We start from the raw sequence: 26,994 nt of genomic DNA on the forward strand, positions 1-26,994 counted from the left end.
ATACACGATGACATCATAAAATTCTAATTCTCTAATTCTAAATTCTTGATGATTCCTACCAGTCAGTGATCCTCCGATTTGCTTGTTGTCCAGAAAAGCTGAAAGACTCGCAGCCAAGCAAGGAGATTCTTCAAATTATCGTGGAAATTAAACAACACTCATAGACTCTTCCTCTGAAGGTAAAAAAAAGAGGTTTATTACAGAAAGATGGTTAATACAGGATAGAATAAAGCAGGATAGAATAATGAGAGCGCTCTGAAGCGCTTGTGCTGAACACTACTATATATATGAAACGCTCTATTACATCTGTTCATTTCTCAAACTGTATGAGTAAAGTAGGCTTTTCCCCAGATTTCTACTACCACTAGCTCTGTAAATCTCAAACTCACCATTTTTACAGCAGAATGCTTCTATAGAGGACTTATTTGTGTGAAAATTTCTGGTTCTTTTTTAGTCCCCCATCGGAGATATTCAACCTGCAAATGAAGGGATTTTTTTTTTTTACATTGCGATTTCTCGCCCTCATAAAAAATGGAGAGAGAGAAGTCTCAAACCTGAAATATTTTTCAGGTTACCTAGGTACCCCCTAAAAAAAATTAAGACAAGACCTGAACCCTTCTTATTATAAATTGACCCTAAACGTGGAACTGTAAGCAATCTTGAGCATTACATTTGGACTTAAGTTCTAAGTCTAAGGAACAAGAATGTGCTGAATGTTTGTATGAACATGTACCTTGTAATGTACTCTAGAGATCAGTTTTTGTCCCAAGGAGCTAGGGCCATCCTGAGCCGAGATATTCAGGTTTTTGAAAACAACTGTATGACCAAAATCTGTGTGCCATGACACAAAGATGGCCACCGCAGTTAAACCAAGTAAAATAAAAATTTTCAAAAAAACTGGTGGTTTTGCAATGCTAATACATAGAGATAATCAATGGAGAAAAAAAAATTGGAAAATTAAAAATGGTCAAGCAACCTGCATTGGACCACTTGAGATGGAATGACCCTAATCCAAGCACTTAATGCTTCATGTTGGGGGAAAAAATAGTATAGTATCACATTTAGTTAAGAATTAAAATGGGTCATTTTGCCTCAGGAGTTGAAGTGACATGCACCTGATGTGCTACTTAAACCAACCAACCAGTGGCTTTTGACACATGTGCTTTTGCTACATCCAGTACCAGCCTCTATAACGTATGGCCTGTGCAGAAGGAGCTTTTTGAAGCCACATGTACATCACTATAGCAGTTTAACAGAATTATTGCTGCTTCTTATGCACTTTTTTTCTCTTTAATCTTTCTTTGTCTCTCGAATTTCCCAGATGGCTTCACATGGTTCCTTGTTCTTTGAAGAGGCATCCTACATGAATTAAACCAAGCTATATATCTCGTTGTTGACTGTAAAAGAGAAGTAACATAGTGAGGCTGAGCTTGTGCTGTAACAGAGACTTGAAGAGCTATGGACATGTTGTTCCTCCTCATCCTGTGTTTTTTTGGGACAGCCATATTGACTTCTGGCCAGGTTGGGCCTTTGTACAGCACACCACGCAAAACAGTTACTCTGAACAGTAAGTGTCTTTGTCTTTTTTTGTCTTTTTTTTTTTTTTGCAACTTGGCTGCACAACATTGCTGCACAATATTACTGTGATAAGCCTTGCATTAAAATAAAAAGCATGTTGATGAGCTGTTGAAGTCATATGGTTAAAAATTGTTGATTTAAAATTCTTACTTTTGTTAAATCACACACAATCTCTTCCTGGAAAGATAGAAGATCCTCACAGTATGTAATAAAAATATATTTTTTTTAACACATTTTAAAGCATTTGAACATCGCAGCCTTCATGATATCAGTAGTGCATATACGAATAACACAACGCATTACTGAGTTCCTGATTAACCAACGATACACTATTTTCTCCAAATGAATCACCAAGTCTTACTTCTACTTCACTTCTTTGCACTCTTCTTTATTACGATCAGCACAAGTCTTCCTTTCCAATAGCTACTCCACCACACTGGTCACTAAAAGCCTGTTCTGCTGTTGCTAGGTAACAGAGGACATGTTTTTCGAGAGGAGGGAGTGTGGAACTACTCCACCATGCTCCTGAGGGAAGACATTGGTGTGCTCATCCTGGGAGCTCGAGAGGCCATCTTTGCCTTGGACCTCACTAACATCACGCACAAGCAGGCTATGGTAAGGACAATTTTATTTTCCCAATATTTATTTAAATCTTGTTCACAATGCTCGGGCAGCAATCATTTCATTTAGAGTTCTATAATTTTTTTTTGCTAGTTTTTAAATCACTTAATAGTAGAGCACCTACATCTCAAAATGTTTTCCAACTTTTGTCTAAAGCCCTTTTCAGGTTCCACTATGAAAGCCATGAAGCAACATCTTCATTTTATGTACCAAACACGTTACTGTCACTGATTAAAAAAACAACAACAGTTACAAAAACATTGTAATAGACTGTTGTTTATTATTGGATTACTCTTACATTACATTGTACGTTGCTTTAAATTATTTTAATAGTTGCACTATTATTTTAGTTTCACACATTTGTTCTATTTTTATATATTGTATTGTTTATATATTTATATATTTTCTCTTTTTGTCACTGCTATAATTTATTATATATTTGTTTCACTAATATTTTTGAGTACACTTTTTTCATTATCTGTTTTTTACGTTATTATTATTATTTATTTATTTGTTTGTTTATTTATTATTATTATTATTATTATTATTATTATTATTATTATTATAGGACTCTGCTAGTAGTACATTTTCACCTGCACTGTACTTATTTAATGCCATATCAGTGGAGAAATAAACTGTTTATCTCTTTCGTAGGTAAAGTGGGACGTGTCTCCAGACAACAAGAAGATGTGTTCATACAAAGGGAAAAATTTGGAGGTGAGATCTTTTTTTTTTTTTTGGTGCCCTAAAAATTATAAGTAAATTATTCAGACAAAACCTGGGATGGTTCCATCCGGTGGTTTTGTTAGATTGAATGTTGAGGTTATGCATTTCCTGTCACATAGTGCATGCCATGATCAAGGCTGGCTAAAACTGGAGTTTAATACCTTTTGACTGCCTTTTGTTTCTATTCACATTTAGCACAGCACCATTATCCAGGGTAACTTGAACACCCTGATTCTAATTTTATGGATTTGAAGGTGTAATAAATGTAGGGGTGTACTTACTTTTTCCATGTGACTGATTTGTTTTTGTTTTTTTATTTGTTCATTTAAATTGTTAAAATTACTACAAAATGTCAATGTTATGTCTCTTTTGATAGTATATCTCCTTTATTAATAGGCACTGTTTCAAAGAGAATCAAACGAGTGCTTGTCCATATGTAAAAAAACAAAAACAAAAACAAAAAAAACAAGCATTTCCATGGGGTGTACTTATTTTTTCACATGACTCAAATATGGGTAACAAATTATACATTTCCTAATAGAGTACAGAACTAGCATTACAATCTGAGTTTTAAGACGACTAAGAATGAACTTTTCTACACCCCCCAAGGTCATGTTTCTATCTAGCATTGGTTAGACTTGGTTAGACTTTTGTGCATTAAACATAAAATGTCTTTTGGAAAGAGTCTATTAGTGAGTACTGTATGTAAAATAAACATTATTACTGACAGACCGTCTGATTAGAAACAGGTATACTATCAGATAAACCTGGTCGTATAAAATGATGTGCAACTCGTCTTCAGTGAGTCCTAACCTAACCCATGAAATTATTCCACATTATTCTCCTGTCTTGTGTTGTTCTATGAACTAGTCTGGAATGAACTGAATCTCTGTTTTCTGACAGTCCTGATTGTCATAATTCACTGGACTCTATTTCCTGTTATTACTTTTCTAGACTGAGTGTCACAACTATATCCGGATCCTTCATAAAATGCCAGACGGCAGGATGTATGTGTGTGGTACCTATGCTTTCAGTCCAACTTGTGATTATATGGTGAGTAATTTCTCACATTATTTCACTGCAAAATATCATTATTATATTATTGTAGACATTAAAGTCTCAGTCTTTGTGAATGTGTTGTTGTATTTTACCACACCATGGAAATGTTTCATGTAGCCTTTGCTGTGCTCTGTCTTCCAGTCTTATACAGAGGGTAACCTGACTCTGGAAAGTAAACAGCATAAGGGGAAGGGAAAGTGTCCATTTGATCCTTTCCAGAGATACGCCTCTGAATTTGTTGGTAGGTGCTTCTCTCTTAAGTGTAACTGCTCCATGATGTAACATACCAAAGAACACAATGTTCAGTTAGTGAGTTATTTAATTATTATAGTCGCTAACTTTTATTCCAGATTAATAAATGCATTCATATATTCATTATAAATGTCCATCCACTTTAATACAGATGCTGCTCATAACAGCTGATATAATAATTTTGATTGTTTTAAAGAAAAGTAGCCCAATGCTATCATCATAATTTTCTAATAAAATTACCATTCTGGTTATCATTTAGATGGAGAGCTGTACTCTGCTACATCTATGAATTTCCTGGGCTCTGAACCGGTTGTGATGCGAAGCTCTAATAAAACTATACGAACTGATTACTACTCTTCCTGGCTCAGTGGTAAGAATGTGTGTGTATACACACACATATTTTGGAACTGGAAGATTTTGGAGTTGAAATTAAACCATTTCCTGTGCATAAATTAAAACTTCTAGTTTGCATCTAGTTTAGTTGTGACAGTCTTTAATTCTTTGAACTTGCGATTCTTCTACTCAGCTTAAGATTGAGTATCACTGATTAGTTCTGTGATTTCAGAACCCCAATTCATTGGCATGAAGTACGTGGCTGAAGGAAAGGAAAACCCAGAGGGGGATGATGACAAGATTTACCTCTTCTTTAGTGAAACAGCTATGGAGTACGACTCCTACAATAAGCTGGACGTGTCGAGAGTGGCCCGCGTCTGTAAGGTACTTTCCCCATCACACACAACAGCTTTTCTAACTGTTCATGCAACAGCCTTAGGACAGCTGAATATGCTTGGAGGAGAGCACTAACTGTCTTCTTTCATATACAGTCATGGCAAAAAGAAAGTGCGCTTTTTTTATTGAATTCTATGCTTTTATTCATCAGGGCCTAAATAACAATTGTGTGGTCCTCCCCAACTTTCATAAACAAACAAATAACCACAACAGATTTCAATATGTAGTCATTTTTCCCCCAAAGAAGTAAACCAACATTCAGAAACCAGGTGGGAAAATATAAGTACACTCTTCCTAGATCTTAATGACAATTATTAAGAGTGTTTTTAGCAGCCCGGTGTTACTAAATAAATGCAAATGATTTGTTAATCATCAAGAAGTGTGGCTACCTACGTAAATGAAGAACTTTTGGCAGTTTGGTGTTCTGAAGCACTCAAGTGTGTGTCTGCATCGTGTCAAGGAGAAAGGACATCAGCCATGACTTAAGAGAAGCAACTGTTGCTGCTCATCAATCTGGGAAGGGTTATAAGGCCATCTCCAAACAATCTGAAATTCATCATTCTACAGTGAGAAGGATTGTTTACAAATAGAGAACCTTCAGGATAGTTGCGAATCTTCCCAGGAGTGGGCCGCCCAGTAAATTTAGTCCAATGACAGACTGTTTAATGCTCAGAGATATAAAGAAAAAACCAAGAGCTACATTATGTGACATTTAAATGTTTATGTTCATGACAGCACATTCAGAAAAAGACTGAACAAATTTGGCTTTCATGGCAGAGTGGCTAGGAAAAAGCCCCTTTTCTCCTAAAAGAATATGTATAAATGAATAGTGTGACTTAGGTTTGCAAAATTACATCTAAACAAACCAAAAAAGTTCTGGAACAATATCCTTTGGACTGTTGCGGCCCAGGTGGAGATGTTTGGTCATTATGCACAGCACCATGTTTGGTGAAAACCAAACACAGCATATCACTATAAAACAGCTCATACCAACTGTCAAGCATGGTCATCTGTCTAGCAGCCAAACTTGGGTTATGCAAAATGACAATGATCCCATGCTCAAAAGAAACTTGACATCTGAATGGCTAAAGAAGAAAAAAATCGAGGTGTTGGAGCTGCCAAGTCAAAGTCCAGTCCTCAAACCCATTGAGATTTTGTGGCAGGATCTTAAGAGAGCTGTGCATAAACAAATGCCCTCAAAAAACAATGTATGTAAAGAACAGTGGGCAGAAATTTCTCCAAAACAACATGAGAGACTGATAAACTCCTACAGAAAATGTTTACTTCATGCTATTGCTAAAGGTGGTTCTACATGTTGGTTTATCTTTTGGAAAAAATGACTACATATTGAAATCTGCTGTGGTTTTCTGTTTGTTGTCACCTGAGATTATTTGTGCTTGTTTATAGAAGTGTTCGGGACCACATAATTGCTATGTAGTCCCTGATCAATAAAAACATACAACTGAAGAAGTCTGCACTTTCTTTTTCCCATGACAGTACATGATCTATCAGACAGTTAGTGTTGACTTGTGGATAACCATACATGTAACCTATTATATAACCGGAGTTATCTCAGACTCCTGACCATGAATGGCTTTGTCAACTTTCAAACTCATGAACTCCTGACGACTGAGTAAACATTTTATCCTTTGCTCTAAACAAAACCACCAACTATGTTCATTTCCATTCCAACCAACAAGACCACATTCCTACTGCCATATTGTCTGCACTGCAAAAACAAAAATATCTTAGATAAATTTACCCATATTCAAGATGTTTTCAATTGCTAACATTTCTATTTTAAGATAATTATAAATTAAATATTATAAGATTATTCAGCCTGCTTTTGATGTTTTTATACAGCAATAGAATCCATTTTCTTATTCTATTGGCAGATACTTTTGCTTCTTTCGAGAAATAAATGCTTAAAATTTGAAATATTATCTGCCCATAGAACAATACTTTTCCAATAAATATTTGGTTACATTTTATAATGTAAAACACTAAATAAATAAATGCCTTCTTTTTTTTTGCAACATTGTATCAATTTTTCTCATTCCCTCTCCTTGCTAGGGGGATATGGGAGGACAGCGGACACTGCAAAGGAAGTGGACATCGTTCCTAAAGGCTCCCCTGGACTGTCCTGTCCTTCAAACCAGACTTCCTTACATCATACAGGATGTGTTCCTCTTCTGCCCAGGCAGCTGGACAACCTGTGTGTTCTACGGAGTCTTCACTCCTCAGATGTGAGTATATTTCAGTTCAAACCTGGTAGCAAAAGACCCTGCAAAAATCACCATTTTGAAACAGTTAAGGATTTTGAATGTAATCACAATTGTGGTTCAGTACCAGTCCATCATTGCACACACAGTGGAAATTAAACCCTAAAATGGAGGACTTAAACACTTTACCACTTGTATTAGATCAGCCTCAAGGTCAATGGAGGGTCCAGGTGGTTAGATCACATGGGTAACCTAAAAGGCTTTTACATCTCACTGGAATTTCTAATCATTTATGGCAATTTAGTGTAGCTAATCATGTACCAGCATGTTTTTGAGAGGTGGGACAAAACTGGAGGAAACGGGCACATTTGAGAGACCATGCAGAGAATCTCCATACAAACTGTAACCCGAGCACAGGATCAAACCGGGAGATTTGATGTGCTGTGACATGGCAATGCTGCACCACCTTGCCGTCTATATATTGCATCCACCAGTGTACAGTTGAGGTCATAACTTTACAAACACCTTGAAGAATCTGCAAAATGTTAATAATTCAAAAATGATAATAATAAAAATAATAAGTGGGATCGTAAAAATTGCATTTAGTTTTTTATTTAGTCCTGCCCTGAATAAACTATTTCACATAACAGATGTTTGCCTATAGTCCACAAGACACAGTAATAACTGAATTTACACAAATGAACCAGTTCAAAAGTTTAGATACGCTTGATTCTTAATACTGTGTAACTCTCATTACCTGGATGATCCATGACTGTTTTTATGTTTTGTGATAATTGTTCATAAGTCCCTTGTATGTCCTGAGCAGTTAAACTGCCCACTGTTCTCCAGAAAAATCCTCCAGGTCCTGCATATTCTTTGGTTTTCTAGCACCTTCTGTATATTTGACCCCTTTCCAACACGGGCTATATGATTTTGAGATCCATCTTTTCACACGGAGGATGACTGAGGGACTCGTACACAGCTATTACAAAAGGTGCAAATGTTCACTGATGCCCCAGAAGGCAGCAGGATGATCAGTGTAAATTGTTACTATTTTGTCTTCTGGGAAACATGTAAATATCTTATGTAGCTTCTGAAGGGCAGGACTAAATGTTTAAAAAAAAAAAAAAGATCTTTAAACAATATTAAATGATTAAATTTTGCCGATTCATCAAGGTGTATGTAAACCTCTGACCTCAAATGTATACTAAGTACCGAGCCTCCTAATATGCAGTATGTGAGAATTATTATTTGGTTTAATACACAATCATGTGAAAGTGTGAATGATGTCAGTCAAATTCAATCATGGATACAGTCGCCTCAGAAACAGTGTAATTTTTGTGTTTTACTATGCTTGTTAATGTATTCACTTTTTGAGATTACATGATGCAATGAGGTGAGGACTAAATTATTTAAGGGAGTCAAAACCTACCTTCATTTCAAATTGGATTGCAATGTAAACCCAGTAATTGTTTCAATATTGTTTCCTGTTATTTTTTTTGAACTACTAAGATATCACAGCCAGTTAAAGGAAAAAAATACCAATAAAGAACTTGTTTAGAAAATTTTCCAGCATATTCCAGAACACATAATTAGAAATAGTTTTATGAATCTCCTTCCTAATACACTTGTTTCATTGCTGTGATTTGATTGACAGGGACGCGTTGCAGTACTCTGCAGTGTGCACCTACAGTATACACAGCATCAGGGAAGTGTTCTCTGAAGGCAGGTTCAAAACGCTGTACAACGACAGATCTGTTTTTAATAAATGGGTGACATACTACGGAGATGTGCCTGACCCTCGTCCTGGAGCTGTGAGTTCAACATTTATCAATTTATTCTGCAACAGTACAGTGATGGAAAAAGAAACCAAACAGAAAATGAACAATAGTTCCAGTTGTAAGGGTTAAATTAATGCTCTTGTTATCATTTCCATAGTATTGTAACTTACACAGGGACTTGCACCCTAAAACAACTTGTATTTGTACTTACTGCCTTTCTTCCTACAGAATATGTTAAGTATAAAAGTATAAATATAGTTTATGAATTCACCTAAGTAACACGTTGGATAATGTTAGTTGGGTAAGATGTTAGATAAACTCTAAAATTTCAGGAGGAGATTATAATTATTGTAACAAATTACAATTTTGTTTGCCATATTACTTGTGCTATTTTGTATAACTCCATACCTGGTTAGCTATGAAGATGTTATGTCCGAGTTATTTATATGTTATCTGTTGCGCTCTCTCTCTGTGGTGTGTCTAGTGTATTAACAATGATGCAAGGAAGAAAATGATTTCCACGTCCTTGGACCTGCCTGATAAAACCCTTCTGTTTGTGAGAGCAAAGCCACTGATGGATGAAGCAGTGAAACCATCTTCTCAGCAACCCCTGCTGGTGAAGAAAGGAGCTGCGTTTACACGGATCGTAGTGGCCAGCACTACTGCCCTGGATGGGAGCACCCATCAGGTTATGTTTATAGGCACAGGTAATCATTTAATTTACATTTTACATCATTTTATCAAGATTGATACATTTTCTGTTACAATAATCTAACCAAAACACCCTTAAATACATCCAGGACAGCAAATTCTAGTGCTTTACACTACATAAGCATTAACAAATCAAATGTGTATTTATAACAGCAAGCGGTTCAGTACTGAAAGCGGTCAACTATGACGGAAAGATGGTGATAATAGAAGAGGTGCAGCTGTTTAAGCATTCAGAGCCAGTGAAGATACTGCGCCTCTCCAACACCATGGTAAGCCTCAGAACACTTTTACGTTTGATTTTCTCCTCTCTGAAGCTACACCAAGTGTTTATAGGTTATAAGTTGTTTTTGAACCTGGGTGCTGGGTGCTTTGAAATGGTGGACTGAGGTTTGTTTCAGGACTGGATGTTGGTTAAAGTTGTTTAGTTGTCATGCTACATCCTGTTTTAATGTTCATAATGGCAGGGATGGGGATATTGTACTGTACATATTGACAGAGTATCTTCTGGTTGTATTGAGCAAAGAATGAGGCTCCTATTTTCTTGTGGATAAGTGAACAATTTTGCCTCACCTTGCCTCACCTTGCCTTATGTAACAAAAATTCATTAACTAGCTACATCTGTTGTGAATTTTTTTCTAATGTTACCTAACTAATTCTGCTTTGTTTCTGTGGGGATCTTTTCTCTAGTGTTAGGTAAATTAGTTTGGGGATTATCGCTAAGCTAGTTTAAAAAAAAAAAAAAAAAAACATTTTACAGTTAATACTGTTGTGGGATGTTTATGTTCCCAGAGGAATTTAAGATTATGACTTGTGTTTCAAAATAAATCTGAACTTTAGTTTTCCCAGTATAATCGCCACCAGATTTTCTCATCATTCTTTCACTCCGACTTCCCGTTTTACGCTAAACTTTCCTGCTAGCAACTGTGAATGATCAGCGAGGCATATTAGAAACATACCTGTATACCTGTACAACATAGGGCTGAATGTAATGGCAATATATAGCCAATGGAAAGCCATTTAGGGTTCATAGCAAGCTCTTATTAAGTTTAGCAAATTTATATTTCAATTCAGTTCACCGATAGTTATCTTAGCTGAGCTCTAAGCGAAATATGTTATTAGCAAGTTATTAGCAAAGCTGCTACTAACGCTATGCTATGGTATATGTGTAGCTGCTTTTTTAAAAAAATAAATAAATGAATTTATATATATATATATATATATATATATATATATATATATATATATATATATATATATATATATATAAATTTTATTTATTTGTTTATTTGATTATTTTTTATAGCTGTAGATGTATCCATGTAGATAATTCTCAGCAAATTGTATATAAACTGTATATAAACCCTCTGTATCAGAGTATAGTATGTAGTATATGGAGTCCACAGATTAGTGATGGACTTTAGCTGCTTTTGGCATGAAGAGAAAACTAAAGCAAAATGTGACTAAATGTGTCCATAATGACAACTTTTATGATATGTGAAAAGACACTCAGAGACTGTCGGGCCCTGCCATGCCCGGTGTAAGAATCTGACAGGCTTTTTTCCCTCATTGAGACAAGAAGACAATTGGTTATTTATAATTATGTAATACCTTGCTAAGTGTTACACACTGCCACATTCATATTTCAAACAGTGGCCTGTCTCTACTACATACAGTCTCTGTTCACACTCTGCACAATCACTTGTGGCTTATAGATAGATGCTACACTATTGTTAAAAAAAATGTGTGATGAAAACAACAGCAAATATTCAATTGCATGAACAAATTACAAATAACACTGAACATAAATATTCAATACAAGTTTCTGTTTGTGCTGATTTATGTTGGTTTGGGTTTTGAGATTGTAATGTCTACAATTTAAAGAAATTCTTTTTAGCCACATTAGTATAATTTATTTATGCTGATTTGTGCTACACAAAAACAGTTTTCATTTTTAATTTTTAGCTTTGTTATACATTCAGTTCTTTTACGTTTGCTCGTGTGGCTGATTCCTGGTGGTGTTGTCTCTCTCTGCCAGTAATATGTAAATGCTATAACCTCTGAAAAATTAAACCGCCAGAAATATTTTTTTTATGGCACCAATCTGCATGAACAGTTTGTCAGTCCTTCCAAGATTTTGCAATTGCAGAAATGAAAGCAAAATCAAGCAAACTCCACAATATTTTTCAAAATTACCACAGGTTTTCCACAGATTTGGGCCAGACGCATCATGTAACATCATCATAACGTCATTCAGCCTAAGCCCTCTTCGATTCATGTGCGTCACACATGAGTGCAGCTAAAAAATCTCATTTGTCAGCAAACATCACTGCGAAAGACTGTGCAAAACAAGTTTGTGCGATTGCAATTTCACCAATTCAAGTAGTTTTCCGCAAAAATATCACAAAATTTTGAACAAAAGCCACAGCAAGATCAAGTATTTTTGGCAAAACAATCACACAAAAAAAATGTTTGAAATCCTGCATGGACTCATATTTATGAGTCACTATACACTATACGGCCAATAGTATGTGAACGCTTTACCATAACTCTCATATGTGCTTGTTGAACAGCCCATTCCAGATTTAGTCCCCTCCTACTTTTTAAATAAATTTCCTTCCTCTGGGAATCTTTCCACTAGATTTTGGAGCATGGCTGTGCCCATGCAGCCACAAGAGCATTACTACTATAGATTGGGTACTGATCTTGGGCGAGCAGGCCTGGGACACAGTCTGCGTTCAAAATTAATGCCAATGGTGTTCAGAGGGGTTGAGGTCAGGGCTCTGTGCAGGCCTTTCAAGTTTTTCCACTCCAACCTTGGCAAATAGTGTCTTCATGGAGCTCACATTGTGTGCAGAGACATTGTCATGCTCAAACAGGTTTGGAGCCCCTTTGTTCCAGTAAAGTGAGCAAATGTTTCAGCATACAGAGACATTCTAGACAATTGTCTGCTTCCAATTTTGTGACAACAGATGTGTTTCTTGAGTGGATTGCTCATATTTACTCATATTGAACATATTTTATGGAACATGCACACCTAAAATATGAATTTTGTGCCATCATCAATCACACTAGTATAGCATAAAATAACTATATATCATTGCTTAATGACTTTCTTATTGTGATTTATCCCAGTACTCATCCGATTCATTTAATTGTTTCTACTTAACAGCGTTAGATTCAGTTTGAGTTTGATTCAGTTTTTGTTTGACCCTCATTTCTATAACTGGTGCACATATTTTGTCAGGGTCAGCTGTATGCAGGCTCAAACGAGGCAGCGGTGCAGATGTCGCTTAGCGCATGCGACCATTACATCTCCTGTATAGACTGTGTGCTGGCCAGAGACCCCTACTGCGGCTGGAACCTCAACACTAGTAGCTGCATTGCTATAAACAGCATTGACCCAGATACACACAGGTACTGAGCATACACTACTCAATTCAATTCAATTCAGTTTTATTTGTATAGTGCTTTTAACAATGGACGTTGTCCCAAAGCAGCTTTATAGAAATAACTACTCGTATGCTGTAATGTAGTGTTGTAAGGAATTAATCAAGGAATTAATCATGATGTGGTGTGATGTTGTTATAGTAAAACATGAATAGAAACAATGGGATGGTGTGATGCGGCCTGAAGTTTATCCTACAACAGTCTTATTCCTTTTACACCACAGCAATGTGTCAATGATAACAATTTGTATATTTAATTTATTAATTAATTACCAGTGTTTATTCAGGGACAAATTGACTGAGCATAAAGCTTTTTTACAGCAATGCCCTGAGTTCACAGGCATACTAGCCGACAGTCAGAGAAAAGGAGGATAAACCATATGTAATAACAACAATAACAATAAAATGAAGAAAAAGTCCAAATAATAACTAACATGTCTGCAAATCAACCAAAGCAGGATCACTGTACTGCACCCATATCATCATATCAACATCATTTATTCAAGGATGTCATCATACTTTTAGCCAATCTTAGTTACATTTAATGTTGTGTAATATCCGCTAAACAAGTTAGTTCTTGTTATGTTACAGCAGCTATAAACACCCCCCCCCCTGAAATAAATAAATATATAAAAGTGATAGCTTTACCTCTGACAGTTACAATGAGCTGACACTGGAGACTCCTTAAAGAAAGAAAGTATCATCAATTATTAATGTTTTTATTTATTAAATAATGACACATATACTACCTGGTTTTTTTTTTCATTTAAACTGTTTACTGAATTGGATTATGTAGAGTGCCTGCCATACCAGTCCCTGTGAATATGCCGTTACTATAGAAACAGTAGCGTATTCGAATATCCACATTCATATAAACCTGTGATGTTCCTTGCAGTTAGCACTACTGTCATTTGCTGCTATAGAAAATTAATCACCTTCTGAATCAAGAATTAAACAGCACTGTTGTCTAACATATTGTACTGACTGTACTAGAGCCTATGTGTGAAGTGGGAATGTTAGATATATTGGAAATTTCTGTCATGTCTCTGTGTTTTCTTTTTCTCCTGAAGTGACGTGGTTCAGAGTCTGAGAGATGGACATGCTACACATTGTCCTGCAGTCGGTATGTTAACGGATTGATTTTTATATCCACTAGTACAGTATTTACACTAAAAAGTCTTAATGAACTTCTTCATTGACTGTATGTGTTAACATACATGCAGCAGATCTGGTTCAAATCCATTGTGACTCAAGTAGTAAATAAAAATTAGAAATGAAGTAAAATTAAAATGACTGAGTCAAGATGCGGTTTGTGTTACAGAGAGCACCAAGACCATTAAAACCTTCTACCCGGGTAACGTGGTCAGGCTGCCGTGCCAGCCGGCATCAAACCTCGCCCAAGTGCAGTGGCGTGTAAATGATCACCCAGTTGAAAACTCCAACATGTACCACATTCAACACAACAGCCTGTTCATCCTCAATGCCTCGGACAGCGACGCCGGCCACTACACCTGCACCTCTGTAGAGTCCTCCAATGGCAAAGACTACGTCATTCAAACTGTTACGTATGAGCTGAGACTGGGGAACTACATGGGGCATCCTTCAGTCCTGGCACTGGTGCAGGAACAGCTGAACACCCCCTTGATCCTCAGGGCTATGGTCATCATCATATCACTGTTATTAGTGGCGCTTTTAATATGGAACTTCTACCACGGGCATTGTCCTGTCCTGAGATGCTTCAATAAAGCTGTGGAAAGACCACAGCCTATGTCTGGCTTTCAGGAGCCACTGCAAATAGTAGACAGAAATAAAGCAGCATCAGTAGGATGCAGCAGTAACAGTAATAATAATCATAACAGAACATCTGAACTCCCCAGTACTGGAAGCCAGCATAATGGAGACAACATTGTCTAGTGAGGACCCTGTGCACATCTTTGAGAACATTGGAGATTGGAGAACATCTTCGCCTCTCTTATTACTCATTGTGTGCAATGTCAGCCCCCTCACCTCTAACGTTATGTGATGAATTTATTTGTTTTTGGATTAAATGAAGTTGTGAATGTATGATTTGTCATTTTTTCTGTGTACAGAACCATGATTCTTAGTGTATGTGACAAATAAAAAAAATCAGAGGGAAAGATTTTATAATATAATCCATTTTACAGAGGCAGCAAGAACAAGTTAAGAAAAGATTTTTATTATTGCAAAATCATAGAAAGACAAACACTGGAATATGATCATTTGAGAATAATCGATCGGTTATACAATACCAAAAAAAATACAGAATTTGCTTTTCCATCACTTTAAGTACAGGGGCCGATGTTCTCATATGTTCACCCGTTTCTTTCAAATTACTCTTATTCTCACGAGGCCTGGTGTAAAGATAATTTTTATTTATGCAACATCACGGTTTTACATCCACTTCATACAGAACATTATTCTGAAAATGCAGCACTACAAGGTGAAATTTAACAAAAGTAGAATTCACATAGAAAGATCCATCACGTAACCGTCCAGATGTCTTCAAACTTGAGCGTCAGCCCCTCATCTCCTGTAGCGATAGCGCTTGAAATGAAACCACAGCTGGAAGATGCCGTTGGCGAACTGGCAGTGGAAGCCGTGTCGATGCGAGTACTCCCATTCGCGGTTGACGATCTTGAACGCGATGTACTGCAGTACTGCGGGGTGGAGCGCTTGTCGATCAGGTCCGGGTAGAAGATGTTGAACTTATAACCCTGGACGATTTTGGGTTGCGAGTTGTCGAAGTCGTAGTGCGTCTTGTTGTACTTGTTCCACTCGAAGCCTGTGTGCATGCGATTGAAGAAGCGAGGTTTGCGTGGCCGGTACTTGTCAGCCCACATGTACATTTTCCCAGTCAGGGGCATCTCTACGCTGAACTGGGCCTCGTCACCCCCCATGCCCTCTTTTGCACGTCGCACAAACGCGTCTTCTGCACTCTCGCTGGCGTCGCCTGAAGGGAAACTATATATATATATATATATATATATATATTTAAATCATCACACTTCAGATGACAAATCTAGCGTAAAGACAGAAGGACGCGAGTGTTAATTGTGTCAGGAATAAAATACTAGGTTATAATGTAGGAATGCAATCCACACTAGAGTGCTGTAATGTTATTAAGGAAGCCATCCTGGACAACCAGAATAATTAGCTAATACTAATTAATAAATTTGTTTCAACACTCGATTTGTAATCAGATTGCACACAATTAGAGCTTAATGATGAAGTTTTTGAAGATTTAGAACACTGCATTGCAAAACTAAAGAAGCAAATATCAGACGCCAAAGGTGTCATAGCTGATGTTAAATTTACGTCAAACTTAATCCGAGTCTGAACAAGTCCAACTGCTGCAATAGAGCAGATGTATATATGAGGTGCACAGAGTACGTGACATGACACACACATCTGACCAATTCGTCATTATTCCAGCCTTCATTTCAGTTCAAAGAGCTCAGGTTTCATGTACATACCCGTGACCTGCAACTGCGAATCGTAGGCGTTGGAGGTCTTCCTCAGCATCCACGACGTGCGTGTCGAGTAGATAGACGTATGTGAAGAAAGAAGTCATTTATGAAATACATATTTTATACTTGATGTATACACTTCAAATGAATATATAAATGAATGACACTGCGTGTGTGTATTAATTAATAAATATACCTGCACATTAACATAAATAAATAATGCATAATTAAGATGAAATATATGAATACTCATTATTGTATGCTCACACATACTGTATATAGTTAATGAATACGTACTAATTAAAATATTGTTCAGTAAAGAGTACCACTGTATTGTAGAAATATAATTATTGTAGAAAATATTAAAATGACGAAGCTTAAATAATGAAAATAATACTTAACAAATCTGCAATGGACTGGCACCCTGTCCAGGGTGTACCCCGCCTTGTGCCCGATGCTTCAGGCTCCAGGTTCCCCCGCAACCTTGGGAAGGAGTAAGCGGTTGAAGATGGATGGATGGATGGAATACTTAATAAATTACTGAAATAGACACAAAGCTAGATTATTATTATTGTCAGTCCTAACCAAGACTGGAACTGGATCTCACACTGGATTCTCAGCCTCGGGTTCCTCTTTGATAATGGGGAAGAGTGGTTCGCTTTCCACCCCCTGCTCCTGCTTCAGCTTATAGCGTTTCTGCCTGAGGACTTCCTGATGCCTCTCCCTCAGTCTACACAACACAGAAGTAATACACAGCATACAATCAGTGAGGCATGTATCATAAGCATCATACAGCATCTCATGTACGCTACTAGTAGAAGACTCGTACCTTGCCCGTGCCATGTAGACTCGCACCTGCTGCAGCAGGCTCTCCCAGTAACCGATGTCCAGGTTCAAGCCACCAGCCTGCATCTTATTTTCTATGTTCATGTGCAGCGCCTGCAACTGGCTGTACGTTTTACCTTTGAATACAGACTGCACATCTGTACTCACCGAAGTGTTGATACCCTCACGAAGGTCACCTGTGTATGAACAGAGACAGCTATAAATCACACTGCAAAGTTTGTGTGATGCTTCACACATCTTCAAGTTCAATGTATTTTCTGGAAACTAACAGTAATCAAAATTACTTAAATAAACCTTAATATAATAAACAAAAATCCAGGGAACTTTTTGAACTTTGTATTGCTGTATACCGTGTAATAATTCATTTGGATTTTTAAATCATTTGGCTTTTTAAAACTGAAAAGCATTCATTCAAATGTATTACTTTTTTTTTTTTTACTTATTGACCGGGACATTGTGCTTTTTACATGGTCTCTCAAACCTATAAATGAAAACTTCTGGGACAAAAAGAATAACTATTTCAGTCAAAACATTTTTCTTTCAGAATAAAATTTTCAATGCCCGAAATTTTGCTTGATCCCCAAGATTTATGTACTCCGCATATTCCAGACAACATACAGTGATCACATTTTCCACATTTTGTTATGTTACAGCCTTATTCCAAAATGGATTAAATAAATTATTTTCTTCAAAATTCTACAAACAATACCCCATGAGGACAATGTGAAAGAAGTTTGTTTGAAATCTTTGCAAATTTATTAAAAATAAAAAACAAAAACGCATGGATGAAAAAGGTTGAGGATTTTAATCCGAAGAACACCATCCTGACTGTGAAGCTTATGGCGGTAGCATCATGTTATTGGTGTTGTTTTGCTTGAAGAAGCTCTTGTAAACTTCAAAAGAACAGATGGCATCATGAGGAGGAAGAATTGTCTAGAAACACTGAAGCAAAACCTCATAACATCAGCCAGAAAATTAAAACTTAAACCTAAAAACAGTTAGCTGATGTTAGCTGCATCTATACTTGTGTAAATGTTAGCTAAGAATTTGAACATTCTTCATTTACCGTTACAGAAAGTAGGGATATTTCAAGCAGGAAACGCAAGACATTGAAAACACTTACACAACTGTCAATCACAAATCAATATTGAGTGATGACGAACGTATTTCGATTTTATGTTAAAATTTGGCCGTCGGCAGGTTTATAGTGTCTGCAGCATATGTGATGATGAGCAACTCTTATCCCACATATCGGGGTTACGCATGGGAGTATGGGAGCGCCCTTGCACACGTGACCGGTATCTGAAGCTTGTGTAAAATCATCACTCTACTTATAGGCCTGCCATGATCAGGTGACGTGGCAATTAAGCGCGTCGCATGATATATATATGGCACCTGTGAACCATGCCGCCAGCCTCTATTATCTAAAGCAAAGACACAATTCACAGGCCTGCCCTGGTATGACAAAGCTATGCAACGTCTCGTTCCCCTCTCAACTTCGACGTTGCATTTAGCATAACAGTATGGGAACGGGAATGCCCACTCCGACATACCGAGGGTACAGCCTGTTCAAAAAGACCCAAGCCCAAGGGTCACTGCAAGACACTCGAGCCCGGGGTGGAATGAATATCCAGGCTGTAATAACGGATGAATGTGTGTGGCGTAGACCATCCCGCAGCAGCACACACATCCTGCAAGGATACCCCTTTGTACAAAGTCTTCGAGGAGGCGACCGCCTTAGTGAAATGAGCTCTGTCACCGCCAAAGCAGACCAGCAGCTGCTCCGACTTACGCCACTAGCCGGAGCAGTGGACGTAAGTACAGAGAGCCCTTACTGGACACAGCAGGTGCATTCCCTCTTGTTCCAGTGTGAGGAATGGAGGGGGGCAGAAAGCCTGCAACACCATCGGGTGGGCACCCGATGTAGGCACTTTAGGAATATAATCCGGCCTAGGATACAGGAAGGCCTTGGCTAATCCAGGGGCAAAGTCAAGGCAGGAAGGGGCAACAGAGAGAGCTTGTAGATCTCCCACTCGCTTGAGAGATGTCAGGGCCAGCAGAAGAGCTACCTTTAGAGTCAGAAGCTTCTCAGGGGCTGACTCTAAGGGCTCAAATGGTGCCCCTGACAGACCTTCCAAGACCACAGAAAGGTCCCAGGAAGGTATGCGCGGCCTGAAGATGAGCCTCAGCCGTCTGACACCACGCATGAACCTCGAAGTTAGAGGATGTTGCCCCACAGAGGCTCCATCAACAGGGGCATGGCTGGCCACGTAAACATTGATTGTAGAAGGAGCCAACCCTGCTGAGAAATGTTCTTGTAAGAACTCCAGGACTGTAGTTATTGCACAGTTCACTGGGTCTAGCTGACATTCCTCACACCACAAGACAAAAAGCCTCCACTTGAGCGCATACAATTTCCTTGTGGATGGTGCTCTAGCGTTTAACATGGTCTCTACAACCTCAGTTGTGAGACCAGAATCTATGAGCTGGTGCCCCTCAGGGGCCAGACCTACAGTTTCCATAGTTCTGGCCAAGGGTGATAAATCAGCCCTCCGGCTTGAGACAGTAGATCCCTGTGGATGGGAATCTCCCAAGGAGTGCCGTCAAGCAGGGAAATTATCTCCGAGAACCATATTCGAGCTAGCCAATAAGGTGCTACTAGCAGCAGATCTAGACGGTCTTGGCGAACTCTCGCTAGAACTTGTGGGAGCAGAGCGATCGGGGAAAAGCATATAGACGTGACCTCGGCCATGTATGCACCATAGCGTCCAGCCCCAATCGTGCGGGAGGAGTGAGGGCGAACCACAGCGGGCAGTGTGTTGTCTCCTCGGAGGCGAATACATCCACTTCCGCTTGTCCGCACCTCTGCCATATGGACTCCACCACTTGTGGATGGAGCATCCACCCCCCGGGCCTCAGCCCCTGCCTCGACAGGATGTCTGCCCCTACATTCCGGCTGCCCGGAATGTACATTTCACTCACTGACAAGAACTTTCCCTCTGCCCAGAGAAGGATTAGTTGTGCCTGCCTGAATAGGGGGCGTGAACGTAACCCTCCCTGGTGGTTGATATATGAGACCACCGCTGTGTTGTCTGACACAACTAGCACATGGTGACCTCTCAACTGAGGAAGAAAGAATTTCAGTGCTAGGAATACGGCCCGCATCTCTAGGCGATTTATATGCCACTCCAGATGAGGGCCGCTCCAAAGACCGGAGCTGGACAGCCTTTTATGACTGCACCCCAGCCCATGAGGGACGCGTCTGTCATTACCGTCTTGCGGTAAGGAGACGCCCCTAGAGTGTGACCCGAGGCTAGAAACTGCGGGCACCACCAAATACTCAGAGCACGTAGGCATCGCCGCGTGACATTGATTACTTTTCAGCCACTACTGAAACAGTCTCATGTGCAATAGGCCCAACGGTATGACGTTGGCTTCTGCTGCCATAAGGCCCAACAGTCTCTCGTAGAGACTGGAGGGGATGCCCAGACCTAGCTTTATCTTGCTCAAAGTTGATAGGATCAATCCTACACGTTGGTGATAGAAACGCCCTCATCGTAATAGAATCCCATATAACACCTAGAAAAGTTGTCCTCTGCACTGGAGAAAGCATTTTTTCTTACTTTTCTTGAGGTTCAACCTGAGCCCCAAGCTCCTCATGTGGACGAGAACATCATCTCGATGTTGAACCGCCTGTTCCCTGGATTGTGCTGGAATTAACCAGTCGCCCAGGTAGTTCAGTACACGGATGCTCTGGAGTCGCAAAGGAGTCAGAGCAGCATCCATGCACTTTGTGAAGGTGCGAAGGGATAAAGCTAGCCCGAAGGGAAGAACCCCAAATCGGTATGTGTTCAGGCTGAAAACGTGGGATGGCCTTGGCCAGGGCAGGCCCTGCAGTAGCACTGGGGGCTAACTGCCCTAACAACCTCACGTTCCCTGATACGTCCTTCCGTGGCCAATCAGGACCATTCATTCCTAGCCTGCTTTGCTTTTATGATCATTCTTAGATCAGACCTCTTAGCAGGCTGTGGCTGTGGCCGCCTGGTCCCCCTGGCTTTCTGCAGGGGGAGGCGGGCCACCACACTCGCCTTCTGCGCCTCCCAGCCACTAGCGAGTCGATGGGGAAGGAACTGGCCGAACGCCGCCGAACGCCACCGTTTACTGTTTTGCCTTGCGAAACCTGTCGGCGATGGCATTAACCGCGCCGCCAAACAGGCCTGAAGATTTAACAGGGGCGTTCAGCAAGGAGACCTTATCTTTGTCGCCCATACCTGAGAGTTTGAGCCATAGGTGCATCTCCACCACAACCAGGCAACCCATTGAACGGCCGATATGACGGGCCGTTTGTTTGGTCGCCCGGAGAGATAAATCTGTGGTGCGGCGCAGCTCTGCCACTGCCTCGGGCCCAATTCCCTCCCCAGTATCGAGCTCCCTCAGCAGGTCTGCTTGGTAGGCCTGCAACACTGCCACTGTATGCAGTGACCCACAAGCAAGACCCGCTGCTGCATAGTCTTTACCCACCAACGCCGAGGTGGCCTTACATGGCTTAGAAGGTAAAGTTGGCCTCCCTAAATTACTTGCCGTTGATGAAGACAGGTGGCTCACAAGCGCCTCCTCCATCTTTGGCATCGCTATATAGCCGTGCTGCTCACTCCCCATGACGGCCGAGTAATCAGACGTCGTAGGGTTATAAACACGCTAGTGTATGGTGTTCACCAGAAGTGTTATATCTCATCATGCACTTCCGGAAAAAAGGGGAGTTTTCTGCGGTGTGAGGGAGATTTATATTTATTTTCACTGGAGAGGAAGCGCTCATCCAGACTGTTACGAGCCAATTCCTCTTCCCCGTGCCAGTCTATATTCAACTTTTCAACCGCCCTAGTGATCACCTCAAGCAGCTCTTTATATGCTTGTGAGCTGCTGTCGGTTTTTGGTGCAATGGCATCCTCTACCTACTCCTTGGAGTCAGCGAGGGTGTTTTGGCTTTCCATAGGGGAAGGAGGAGTCACAACACGAGCTCCAAAGTCAGGTGGAGAGCTGGACCCGGAAGACAGAGCAAGAGATAGAGCAGCGCTCGTCTCTGGCTCCTCTTCCTAATCCATGCGAGAACCCCACGACCTCAGCGGCCAGCCCAGATCCGTGAGGCTCTGAAACCCAACTCCCTTCGGACCAGAAGAGAGCAAGCCAAGAGCGTAGTTGCCTAATCGTGAAATGTTCACAATGCTGACAGTTAGACCCCTCGAGGGCTGCTGTAGCATGTTCTATGGGAGCAAGGCGTAACACACTTTCTGAAATCTTTCTTGTTCATTATTTCCCTCTCTTTTCTTTTTTCTAAAAAAGGGATAGAAAAGTTGAGAGATTTTGAGAAAATATAGAGTAGAAATTAAGCATTTTTTGTCACACAAACAACAGACATGCAGTGTCGCTGAAGATAATAAGGCTGGCAGCGTGGTTCACGCGCTTAATTGCCACATCACCTGATCATGACAGGCCTATAATTAGAGGCATGATTTTACACAAGCTTCAGATACCGGTCACGCGCTCTAGGGCACTCCCATACTGTTATGCTAAATGCAATGTCGAAGTTCCCTTTGAAAGGAAACACATCGATTTCATGCTGTATGTAAAGATGATGTCTCTTGTGTGGAATGACGATAAAACTGCAATTTATAATCTCTGCACTGCTAAAATTTTAGACCAGACCCTGCAGCAGTGAAGCGGGAGTTTCGGCATCGAGTCTAAATTACTTTTTTTTTTTGCCCGCACTGCCCGAGCTGAATTACAGGGCCAGTACACCGTTGAAAGATTTAAATGAAGTTGAGTTTACAAAAAATATATATATATTGCACAGAACAATATACAGTATCTCACAAAAGAGAGTACACCCCTCACATTTTTGTAAATATTTGATTATATCTTTTCATGTGACAACACTGAAGAAATGACACTTTGCTATGTAAAGCAGTGAGTGTACAGCTTGTGTAACAGTATAAATTTGCTGTCCCCTCAAAATAACAACACACAGCCATTAATGTCTAAACCACTGGCAATAAAAGTGAGTACACCCCTAAGTGAAAATGTCCAAATTGGGCCCAATTAGCCATTTTCCCTCCCCAGTGTCTTGTGACTTGTTAGTGTTACAAGGTCTCAGGTGTGAATGGGGAGCAGGTGGGTTAAATTTGGTGTCACACTCCTTCTCACTGGTCACTGTTCAACACTGCACCTCATGGCAAATAACTCTCTGAGGATCTGAAAAAAAAGAATTGTTGCTCTACATAAAAATGGCCTAGGCTATAAGAAGATTGCCAAGACCCTGACACTGAGCTGTAGCACGGTGGCCAAGACCATACAGCGGTTTAACAGGACAGGTTCCACTCAGAACAGGTCTTGCCATGATCGACCAAAGAAGTTGAGTGCACGTGCTCAGCGTCACATCCAGAGGTTGTCTTTGGGCAACAGACATACGAATTCTGCCAGCATTGCCGCAGAGGCTGAAGGGGTGGGGGGTCAGCCTGTCAGTGCTCAGACCATACACCGCACACTGCATCAAATTGGTCTGCATGGCTGTCGTCCCAGAAGGAAAACCTTTCTAAAGATGATGCACAAGAAAGCCTGCAAACAGTTTGCTGAAGACAAGCAGACTAAGGACATGGAGTACTGGAACCATGTCCTGTGGTCTGATGAGACCAAGATAAACTTATTCTGTTCAGATGGTGTCAAGCGTGTGTGGCGGCAACTAGGTGAGGAGTACAAAGACAAGTGTGTCTTGCCTACAGTCAAGCATGGTGGTTGGAGTGTCATGGTCTGGGGCTGCATGAGTGCTGCCGGCACTGGGGAGCTACAGTTCATTGAGGGAACCATGAATGCCAACATGTACCGTGACATTCTGAAGCAGAGCATGATCCCCTCCCTTCGGAGACTGGGCTGCAGGGCAGTATTCCAGCATGATAACGACCCCAAACACACCTCCAAGACGACGGCCAAACATGTCTCTAGACCTAAACCCTATTGAGCATCTGTGGGGAATCCTCAAACAGAAGGTGGAGGAGCACAAGGTCTCTAACATCCACCAGCTCCGTGATGTCGTCATGGAGGAGTGGAAGAGGACTCCAGTGGCAACCTGTGAAGCTCTGGTGATCTCCATGCCCAAGAGGGTTAAGGTAGTGCTGGAAAATAATGGTGGCCACACAAAATATTGACACTTTGGGCCCAATTTGGACATTTTCACTTAGGGGTGTACTCACTTTTGTTGCCAGCGGTTCAGACATTAATGGCTGTGTTGAGTTATTTTGAGGGGACAGCAAATTTACACTGTTACACAAGCCGTACACTCACTACTTTACATTGTAGCAAAGTGTCAATTTTGCAACAACAATTTACACCGATCATCCTGTTCAAAAGTTTACATCCCCCTGGCTATTAATGTATCGTGTTACCTTCTTGAGCATCAGTGAATGTTTACACCTTTTGTAATAGTTTTGTATGAGTCCCTCAGTGTGAAAAGATCACATCATATAGCCGCTGTTGGAAAGGGGTCAAATACACAGAATATGATGGAAAAGTAAAGAATGTGCAGGACCTGGAAGATTTCTCTGAAGAACAGTGGGCAGTTTAACTGCTCAGGATGAACAAAGGACTCATGAACAAGTATCACAAAACATAAAAACAGTCCTGAATCATCCAGGTGACGATACACAGTATTAAGAATCAAGTGCGTGTAAACTTTTGAACTGGTTCATTTGTATAAATTCAGTTATTATTGTGCTGGGGGGAAAAAAAACACCAATAGAAACATTCATAGAATTCATAATGGTTTTAATGGTTATAATAGGAATTGTATTGGTTTGAATGGAAACTGTAATGTGCCCTGTGGGTCTCTACTGGTCATTTGTTGCCTTCTATTGGTGGAATGTTATGTCTAATGGATACCATTATGGATGAATAATGGAAATGGTTTTTTATGGCTGTTCGCGTTTACGGTGGGGTCCTGGTAGTCCCGGGTCGCGTAAATAACTGATCAGAGACTTTGTAATAAAATGTACTATATACAATAATTGTACGCTTTTAAATGCAGGAATATAGTTTGTAGTCTGTGAGAAGTACTATTATGTTGTTGTTTTTAAATTTCTGAGTCAAATCGTTACTACGTATCAAGTCTACGTATGCCTTGCTTTAAAAAAAAAAAAGTCAGTTTTTAGTTATTCATTTGATAATGTCTACTTTTTAGTTTACATTTAAATATATCTTACATATTTTATAAATATTAAATATAATATGTATTAACAAATATTGGCTAATTTTAATTAAACAGTAAAACTACATTTGTACTGTTTTTATTTACGTAATTAATTAATTACTATTATATATAAGTTTTAGACTGGGTACATGCACGTAACGGCGTTCGATATTCGCAGATATGCGGAAATTAAGGGATTGTCTCTAAAGTTACATACGACATTGTTCTACACCTTTAAGGTCACTTTAACAACCCTGGCTACTGGTTTTACACTAAATCATGATTAGCCTACCAACTAACAAACTCTGTTACAACTGTATGTTATCTCCCTGGAGAACTTAGCTAATTATTTCAGTTACACAATATCATAGCGAGTATAAAAATGTAATTAGCTCACTGAACTCAGTTAAAGGTTTTAATAATTGGACAGTATACTATTTATATTGATTTGGGTGATGGACAGGAGGTTTTAGAGTTTAATCAGGTCACCTGATGCTATAAACTTAGTGTTGTGTTATAGTGTTGGGCAATAAAAATAGCAGTGATCGAGATCAAAATCTTGTTTAGGTTTTCAGAAAAAAAAAACTTGCATTCCCCACTTAATTCACATGGGATTAAAAATGTAAAGTTTTAGAAAGCATCTTGGCATGTTGATTCCCTTTAATGTGTTTGTTGTGCATCATCAAATAAAAGTGGTTTGCCCACCTATTGTCTGAATGTCTCCACTCAATTCACTTTTATGGTCCATGAGGTACTACTACTTATTCTTCATTCAGTGTAAATGTAAAAAAGATACAAAAAAACAAATGGTATTGTATACTTCATAAATGTTAGGGGTTTTAGACTGCTCAGAAACCGGTCCTGTTTATGCACAAATCCGACTTGAACTAGTTAGAGCAATGTTAAAAAGAATCCTAGATAACTAATCTGGCACTGTGAAAAATTGGTACGTGAGGAAATGCTGTACACGCTCTACAAGCAATATTTATTTAACCATATTTATAACCATCCTTAACCATAAATATTTTGCCATATTTATTGAACTTAAACAGTTAACCAAAGAACAAAATTAACAGGTGAAATAAAACCAAATTGTGACAAATTACATTGCATTTTACCAAAAAACAGCTATTTCTCAATTTTTATGTTTCTAAATAAAAATAATTTTAAAAAAAGAAAAGAAAAAAGAAGTCATGCTTGATGGGATGTAAATGTCCCAAAACTAGAAACATTAATCAACACATTAACATTAATAATCAACACAAGTTGCTGAGTAACTGCCAGACGGTGACGCGTGTC

General features: G+C 39.4%; 2 protein-coding genes and 1 pseudogene across 3 annotated transcripts; 1 reads left to right on the forward strand and 2 right to left on the reverse strand.

Moving 5' to 3' along the window:
* Window positions 1-15,213, forward strand: LOC108262362 (semaphorin-4E-like). Of its 2 annotated transcripts, none has more exons than XM_053673731.1 (15): window positions 1-179; window positions 1,322-1,567; window positions 2,048-2,193; window positions 2,854-2,916; window positions 3,880-3,978; window positions 4,126-4,225; window positions 4,496-4,606; window positions 4,802-4,953; window positions 7,039-7,211; window positions 8,845-9,001; window positions 9,453-9,675; window positions 9,833-9,948; window positions 12,930-13,093; window positions 14,196-14,248; window positions 14,447-15,213. In XM_053673731.1, exons 2-15 carry the CDS (start codon window positions 1,459-1,461, stop codon window positions 15,037-15,039), a joined length of 2,259 nt encoding a protein of 752 aa, XP_053529706.1. In that variant the 5' UTR covers window positions 1-179; window positions 1,322-1,458; the 3' UTR covers window positions 15,040-15,213. The 2 variants fall into 2 exon arrangements, with proteins under 2 accessions (XP_053529706.1, XP_053529705.1); XM_053673730.1 differs by having other exon boundaries at window positions 3-179; window positions 12,924-13,093.
* A 57-nt stretch (window positions 15,214-15,270) lies between these two features.
* On the reverse strand, window positions 15,271-16,674 carry LOC108261787 (splicing factor Cactin-like; annotated as a pseudogene).
* A 528-nt stretch (window positions 16,675-17,202) lies between these two features.
* Window positions 17,203-22,118, reverse strand: LOC128628852 (splicing factor Cactin-like). The gene is made up of 3 exons (XM_053673826.1): window positions 22,037-22,118; window positions 17,443-17,635; window positions 17,203-17,343 (listed from the first exon to the last, which is right to left on the reverse strand). Exons 1-3 carry the CDS (start codon window positions 22,116-22,118, stop codon window positions 17,217-17,219), a joined length of 402 nt encoding a protein of 133 aa, XP_053529801.1. The 3' UTR covers window positions 17,203-17,216.
* Window positions 22,119-26,994: the final 4,876 nt, after the last annotated feature.

Source organism: Ictalurus punctatus, chromosome 20, assembly GCF_001660625.3.
Source record: "Ictalurus punctatus breed USDA103 chromosome 20, Coco_2.0, whole genome shotgun sequence".
Classification (NCBI taxonomy): domain Eukaryota; kingdom Metazoa; phylum Chordata; class Actinopteri; order Siluriformes; family Ictaluridae; genus Ictalurus; species Ictalurus punctatus.